Genomic DNA, 8,310 nt, shown 5'->3' with positions numbered 1-8,310 from the left:
TAGTAGCAGGAAAAAATACATATATAATTATAATTTTTAAATTTGCTCATGGCGTAGCAGTGAGTCCAAAAATGTAGACTTCATACGTCACTGGAAAAACCTTCTTCTTCGGTTTCATCAATGCGACTCCATGCAATTGCGCGCCGCCTAGCGTTGTTCGCCAGTACTGAAACGATAAGTGGCTGACTTGGAGAGGTGAAGGCTGGGCAAGGGGGTCCATCTTGGCCGTGAAAACCAAACAAACAAAACTAACAAGGGAAGCCAGATCGATAGCTTCCCGATTACTGCATCCCCCCCATTCTCGCATCGTCGTCGACGCTGTGGGGTAGCCCCGGGAAGGGCTTGCTTTGTGGGCCGCTTGTAGGATGTCCCGTCATGAGGGTGAGTTGATAAACAGCGCCGCCGTGGCTAACTGGCTAATGCTAGGAGCTCCTGTCGAACCTTAAAATAAACCATACGACTCGTGACCAGTCTTTATTTTCAACACTACATTACACGTATAGTCACCGACGGCCATTTTAGGTTTTTTATTGTTTAATAATTAGTAACTAACTCGACAACATGGCGCAGCTTAGCAGTTAGCCGTTGCTACGAGTTGCTCGGTTAGCTCCGGCTACTGGTGCTACGTTTGCTAACAGCGCCAACATCTTGTCGTTGTCTTCTTACTTTGTGTCATTTAATCACACAAAAATAACACTTATTACAGACATGTCACGTATATTATATCAGCCTTTTGTTAGCCAGTGAGCTAACATTGACTCCCGAACGTGTGTTGCCTAGCTTGTGCACTGTCATCAAGAGTCAGGCCGCTAAAGTCCCCAGCATGTTTTACGCACTGGAACAAGTCAATAGAGTTTTGGTGGGGAATATTTTCCAAATACAAATTAAGTGTTATAAACTAGAATTAGAGTGTTCTTCGTGTGTTTTAACCACTTCAGAAGTTGTGCGTATTGCTTTCATATTAGCTCAAGTTAGATCAAGGAGAACAGCCGCGCTGAAGTTGGTCATGTGGCATAAAGATGGAACTTTATTGGCACCCGATGTGCTTTTTAAAAGATATTTTCGGACGACAATTTATTTGAAGATATTAATCAGACTACTCAGACCACCACCGTTCCAGTACACAGTGAACCACTTTAATCTTTAACCCGAAACTCACAGGTGTGTGTTTATTATTTGGTTGCATACTCATGGAAGAGGTGTGTCCGAAAAGTTCTTGGACGACGGATTTTCCCCTGCTTAGAGAGATCATCAATCTTCATGTCTACAAAGCAGACACGTTTGCTTCTTTCAGTATGTGAGAAGAGGTTTACAATGTCCTGAGCATCTGACAGTTCCTGGCTGTTAAGAACATCACCGTGCTGGAGGAACCTCTCTTCTCACCTCGCTCCCATGAGAATTTTGTTTCCTTTTTCCCGAGATCAAGGGGAGCCATTTTGAACAACATGGTTGTGAACACAGCACTGAGGAATCCTTCCATGGGAAATTATTGTGTGGCTGAGAAGCCTAGTAAATTCCATTAGACTTGACAAGCAGAAAAGAAAAACCTAGTTTGAATTTCAAATTCGTCTTTTGTGACACCTGTCTTTGACACACCTCGTATGCTGGCGTCATGGCAGTAATGAATGTATTTTAGTACATATGGATTCCAGGAAGGAATCAAATTTCACATTGATCATCGTTAAGGTGGTAAGTCTCAGCCTAATAGCTTAACTGTCCAATTTTTGTGAAGCTAGCAAAAACAAATTTAGCATCTAGCTACCTTCTACATCACAGAGAGTTCTGTTTCTGTCTTTGGTTGTCATCCCATTTGTTGCACCCCAGCGGAAAAAGTACCGGTCCTCATGTTTGCCTCTGCTTTCCCTTTATTGTCTTTTGTAGGTGTGAGCTGCGACGCTTGTTTGAAGGGAAACTTTCGGGGAAGACGCTTCAAGTGTCTCATCTGCTACGATTACGACCTTTGCGCCTTGTGCTACGAGAGCGGCGCCACCACCACGCGACACACCACAGAGCACCCCATGCAGTGTATATTAACCAGGATAGACTACGGTAACTTTGTTTTTTTGCTCTTTACTGTCATCTGCACCCTTGAGGGGTTTGATTTGCGACGCCAAGTGAGTGACATTTGCCGTAACCCTCGCATGACCAAGTGTCGCGTTGTTCACTGCAGATTTGTATTATGGCGGCGACACCTTCTCGCTGGAGCAGCACCAGGCATTCACGTGTCCTTACTGCGGCAAGATGGGCTTCACGGAGACGTCTTTGCAGGAGCACGTCACCGGCGAGCACCCAGAGACCTCCACCGAGGTGGTGAGTATGCCCACTCGATCCTCTCAAGTCATTTTTTTTTTAATTGCCAAGTCCTAGCGCTTACTTTTACCTTTGCCTTCCAGATCTGTCCAATATGCGCAGCCTTGCCCGGGGGGGATCCCAACCACGTCACAGATGACTTGACAGCCCACCTCACTCTTGAGCACAGAGCACCCAGAGAGTTAATATCCTTTCACAAACCTACCGTCATTACATGTATGTGTAGTCATTGGCTGATTTTATCAAAGGAAATGTAACGCAGATTTTATTCATTGTATTTTATTAATGTTTTTTTATTTTTTTTATTAATTGGACAATTAATCGGTTACCAGAATTCTGTCAAACATCTAAATCGGCCTGCAAAGATCCGGGGTTCTACTTTGTTTTAATATGTCAAGAACTTTTGATGATGAACCAAGAAGACAAGCCTATGTACGATGCCATCCCAACGTCTGATATCAATGCAGCGCTTTGATGACATCGTGAGCTTTGTGAAACCACACAGGGTTACCTCACTGTCTTTTGTCACAAGCTGAAAGAAACTCCTCTTTATGGCAAAATGCACACGTGATCGACCTTTGCCTGCTTCTTTCACACCTTAACGAGCCGCCCTCCACGACGAGTCCAGCAGCGTCCGGCACGTGCGGCGGATGTTCCACCCCGGCCGGGGATTGGGCGGCACCCGAGCGCGACGCACCAACATGCACTTTACCGGCGGCTCCGCCGGCGGTCTGTCCTCAACTACGCCGTCATCACAGAGCTCCACCTACACGCCCAGCAACAGGGAGGCCATGGACCCCATTGCAGGTGAGCGCAACTTCCCGGTTCCACATTTGACATGATTCGTAATGGTCGAATAATTGCCAGTCGTTTTAAGTGACATTTCAGCTATTAAAAAAAGTTTACAGGTCAAACACTATGAAGTTGTTTGTTTTCTGTCAGAGTTGTTGTCACAGCTGTCGGGCGTGCGACGCGCGGCGGGCGGCCAGATCAACTCATCGGGGCCGTCGGCCTCGCAGTTGCAGCAACTCCAGATGCAGCTGCAGCTAGAGCGGCAGCAGGCGCAAGCGGCCCGCCAGCAGGCGGAGACGGGCCGCCACGCCGCCCGGCGCGGTAACAATCCGGCCAATACCTCCAACTCGGCCACCGCCGCCATCCTGCCCCCCAGCGCGGCCGCCACCAACACGGTCGCGCCGGCCGAAAGCAACCACCACTCGTCCTTGTCCCACAACTCTCAGTTTCTATTAGCACGGTAGGTCTTCATTTGGTGTGGCTGCTAATAAGCTAAAGCTATTTTTTTTTATTACATGTTTAAATTTAGTAAAAGTATTATAATCTACGAAAAACAATTTTCGAAAACATCATATTGCTTTGAGAGCCACAACATCTGGTGGATCTAAGTTAGGCAACCAAAATATAAGGAGGATTCCTGTCGCCGTGTGCAGGCTGAACGAGCCCAAGATGACCGAGGCGGAGCGTCAGCTGGCGGAGGGCGAGCGCGCCGACCGCAGCCTGTTTGTGCAGGAGCTGCTGCTGTCCACGCTCATGCGTGACGAGAGCTCGTCGTCCGACGAGGATGAGCGGCGGGACTTCGCCGACTTCGGCGCCATGGGCTGCGTGGACGTCATGCCGCTTGACGTGGCGCTGGAGCACCTGCAGCTCCGTGAAAGAGCCTCCGCCGCCAAGGAGCCTCCGCCGCCGCCTCTTTGATGTCCAGGCGGTGCGCAGACTCTGTCCTACCTGCTGCAACTGTCAGTGATGGATGCCCCCCCCTTCCCCCCCAAAAAGACCTTCATCCCATACTGTTTTTTTTTTTTTTTTTGGTGGGGTGAATGTAATGTCAGGCAATTTTTGTTTTTGTTTTTACATGTAAGCAAAACTCTAAGGAGCGGCATACATGACATGAGGGACAAAATTTTAATTGTGGCCACGATACATAGAATAACTTGAATAAAATACGTATTCAGGGGCCACAAAACTGCTGCACACAATGTTTGCAACAAATACTAAATTGTGGCCCCAAAATATGCACAACATACTAATTTATGCCCATATAAGGGGCGCATGAAGTACTCATTTGGAGCTGCAAAATAAGTATAAGTTCCACAAAATGCTTAGTTGTGTCCACAAAATCCTAATTTGTAGCCATGAAGTGTAACGTGCCCTGAAGGTAATCATGCACATGTAAAACTAATTTAAGGCTGTATAAGGTGCGCACGATATACTTGTTTGTAGCCACAACATAATTACGTGTGCACAAAAATAATTTGCGTCCGTGAAATAAAATGTTTACAGCAGGGGGTCACTATCTTTCTTGAAACTCGGAGCTACTTGGGTGAAGCAAAGGGCTACCAATTTGCACAATTTCATTAAAAAAATAGTCGCGTTAGCTGCAAATAGTGAATATCTGCTTTAAGTTTCGAGAGAAACTGTGCTTGATTTCATATCATTTTCCATTCACATTTTGTTCGTACGTTATATCTGTATTCTAGCCACAATTTAAATCCCATACCTCCCGCCTATGTCATGTCTGGGGCTCCGTGAACGTAAACCAGATTAAGTGGGGCTCAACATAGGAACGGAGTGAGTGAGTGTTCAGATATATATCTAAATCTATAAATATATATGAAAAATATATGAAGGTGATAATCATTCAGTTCCCCCACCTCCCGCCATCAGTGATACTTGACAGCCACCAACAGTTGCTACCTATGGGATGCGGCTCCAAACCCTCACTATTCTCACCCATAGACCCCCTCCCCAAAAAAATACCCTCTTCATTTATAAATAGCCCCCCCAGCCCTCATTGACAAGCCTAGAGGACATGGGGCCTCCTCTGCCCAAGCTGCTGTGTGTGTTTCTGACTATTATCAATAAAAAAAAAAAGTGCTCGGATGGGTTACCGTTTTAACTACTGCATGCGGTTCTTTGCGGCGTGCATGATGTTTAATCATTCAAAAAAAAAAAAAGGAAAAAAATCCCAAAGCTGACACGCTAACTCTGGTTAACTTTTCTCGAATGCCTCTAAAATCTCGAGAGTGCTTTTTGTTCATGAAGAAAGCCGCGTCTGAATACGCACGTCAGAAGGAAAAGTCACAAAATTGTATAGTGAGTAGACGCCGTGTACAATAATCCATAGACGAGTGCTTGTCTGTTAACTTGTTTTGTTTTTTTCACTTTTTGTTTTCTTTCTGCTAAGGCTAGCACTTTGTATTTATTCATGTTTGTTACGGAGCCTTGACGAATCTAGCCGCCTTCGACGTCGACCCTCCTGTGTACAATACATCGGGTTGTATATTGAATTTTTGTGGCTTTAACAATGGTTCAAAGATATGGGCGGACGTTTCTTCTTTTTACTTAAATGTGCATTTAGAGTACAAATAAATCCAAAATATGCTCAGCTTTTGATGAAACCAAGAGGCCCTCGCCACTTCATACTTTTTTATATGTTCAAATTAAGCTCAAGTGTATTGTAAAAAAAACATCCTCATGTAGTAGAAGTAGTGGAGCCAAGAGAAATGCTATGAAATACGCTTGAAATCATTAGGTCGCAAATTTAGTGACCCATCACTGACTCTCGTAAACAATTCTAATATAATTTCATTCTTGCAAACTGTACGTTTTTACACTGTTAAAAAAAAACTACTAACTTCCTTACATGTGATCTTAATGTTCACATAGAAAATTTGGATAAGAGCCCTGGAGAAAAAAACCAACTGAGAAGGTCAAATGTGTGTGGTCATAGTACAAAGCTCTGAGGAACACCGCAGGTAAAGTATAGTAAGACTCAAGTGTAAGTTTAGCATTTGCAACGAATATGACTTAATGCCTCACAAATTAGTGTCATCTAGAAGCAGCTGTCGGGCAAATTGAGGACGACCTTCGAGATGTGACCCGAGCATCCAGAATTGCAAGGTGAGAAAGCCCCTCACTCACTATGTGCTAAGTCTAACACTACCATAGGAGAAAATCATGCTCCGCTGCAATGTGTGTATTTGGCAGCTGTTCCTGTCACTCAGCACAAGTTATTGGAAACAAAATGGTGGTCACAGAATGCCTTTGATGACACGTTCACTTTTTTCAGGCGGGTCAAATACGGACCATAAAGAAAAACTACTTTTGTGAGCTTTTTTTTTTTTTTTTAAAGATATTGATTGAGTGGAAAATATGTAAAAATGACACGTACACACAGAGTAAGACATACCACCTTTATTAAATGCACAGTATCACAAGGAACAGATCCATTAATTGTGGTTAAGCTACTCACATGATGCACAAAGCATTGGATTGATTGACTGATTGATTGATTAAAGCAAGGTTAATTCTCCCTTAACACACACACACACACAGTCTTGCATCCGAGTGTACGTGGCAACGCACACACATCATCTCAGACACACACACACACAGTCGTATTTGCACAAGAAAGTCAAATGAATCGACACATTAATGAAAACATTTTTGTCCCTTTGACCACATATTTACAAAAAAAAAAAATTACCCCCTCCCCATCCCACATGATTGATTACATTCAAAAGAGGTCCCCGGCCTTCTGAATTACATTCAAAATAATATACTATTCATGATGCAAAGTCACAGTCTGAAAGAGGATCCCGAGAGGCTACAGTCAGTCAGAGGCCCTTTTTTTCCCTTTTTTTAAATTTTTGAAAATTCATTTATTACAACAAACTTCTCTGCGCCCTCGAAATTAAGAGTGAAAAAAAAAAAATCACTGGATTGTATTTTCACCTGGATTCTTTTTCCCACGAGCACAAAGAAATTCCAAATGGTATTTACACTACATATGTATTGCCAGTGGCCCAGAACGCGCGATACCTGCTGGAGTATACTAGCTTGTAACGTAGCCTATGAGTCTTATGCAAATATCCCAACTCTGCAGCTAGCTTATCTACAGCGGACACGTCATAAACAACCGATAAAAGTGACTATGCAATAATTGTCTTACTTAAATGCCTGCTTAACTTAAAAAAAACTACATATGAGATGGAACGAAATGTCACCATATAGTATCCATCCAGCAACATGTATCGACGTTACCATCAAATATCGTTATAATCGTATTGCGAGCTATTCTGCAATACACGTCCTATGAAAATGACATCCAAATATTTGCAATGACATAATTGCTTGGATCTTCTCACCCCAAAAAGGGTCCAATATTTTGTAAACGATCAAACTTTCTTGATACCAATTAGGACTTTTCTTATCACCTGAACAACACAGATATACAAAAAAATGGTGATGCTGCTGGTGGATGAAAAATGAAATCTGTAGCCTATAAATATAAAGTAAGCTGTGCTCTTCTTTTTTTGTTGTTTTCTTTTCTGAGAGGGGCGAGAGACACAGCTCAAGATCTCAACATCCGTGTGCTTTTGAAGTACATGGAATAATACAATTGCTTAAAGCACTCGTGACAACATTGAAAACACCACATGGTCGTCGTATATGCATGGCCAGTCTGTGGAAAGGTATTTACATAAACGTGACATCATTGACGGGGAGAGGATCAAATAAATGCAGTAGTCTCCATTTTGATTTAACTTACTAAATATGCACAATTTTTTTTTAATGCATATAAAGTACTTTTTTCAGTAATTCAAGTTTTTAAAGAATTATTATGTACATAATCCTATGTTAGAATATTATTGTGTTATTGTATTTTTAATGGCCTTTACCGAGGTGACTGGACTCTGTTTTAACCCACCAAATATGGTCTGCTATTAAATGTTTTGTAATGCCTTTATAAGGTTGGAATTCTAAACAATAAAAATCATAATAAATGAATACGATTATAAATAGTAATAATCATAATAAATTAATAATAGATAAGAATCATCTACTAGGTTTAATTACTTACAATCACAGGCTATTGTTTGCAAGAAAAGACAAATCTTAAGTAAATTATTAATTAAATATGAGCAATAATATGAGCTAAAAAGTCTTGCAACATTTTTTGGGAAGGCTTTAATTTTAAATGTA

The 8,310-nt window shown here is 42.5% G+C and overlaps 1 protein-coding gene across 1 annotated transcript; it reads left to right on the top strand.

Moving 5' to 3' along the window:
* Positions 1-155: 155 nt before the first annotated feature.
* On the top strand, positions 156-5,723 carry kcmf1 (potassium channel modulatory factor 1). Its single transcript, XM_037265355.1, has 7 exons — positions 156-381; positions 1,882-2,049; positions 2,171-2,310; positions 2,394-2,495; positions 2,928-3,117; positions 3,253-3,562; positions 3,756-5,723. The coding sequence occupies exons 1-7, from the start codon at positions 366-368 to the stop codon at positions 4,018-4,020; spliced, it is 1,191 nt and encodes a 396-aa protein (XP_037121250.1). The 5' UTR covers positions 156-365; the 3' UTR covers positions 4,021-5,723.
* Positions 5,724-8,310: the final 2,587 nt, after the last annotated feature.

The sequence above is a fragment of the Syngnathus acus genome, chromosome 12, assembly GCF_901709675.1.
Source record: "Syngnathus acus chromosome 12, fSynAcu1.2, whole genome shotgun sequence".
NCBI classification, from domain to species: domain Eukaryota; kingdom Metazoa; phylum Chordata; class Actinopteri; order Syngnathiformes; family Syngnathidae; genus Syngnathus; species Syngnathus acus.
The sequence above is the reverse complement of the archived record's forward strand: the minus strand, read 5'-3'. Positions and strand labels throughout refer to the sequence as shown.

Bases quoted from the DNA above. Each gene is read 5' to 3' on its own strand.
- kcmf1 (XM_037265355.1), top strand. The intron at 2,496-2,927 runs ATATCCTTTCAC...GCCGCCCTCCAC, and splicing joins ACAGAGCACCCAGAGAGTTA to GACGAGTCCAGCAGCGTCCG. The intron at 3,118-3,252 runs GTGAGCGCAACT...GTTTTCTGTCAG, and splicing joins GGCCATGGACCCCATTGCAG to AGTTGTTGTCACAGCTGTCG.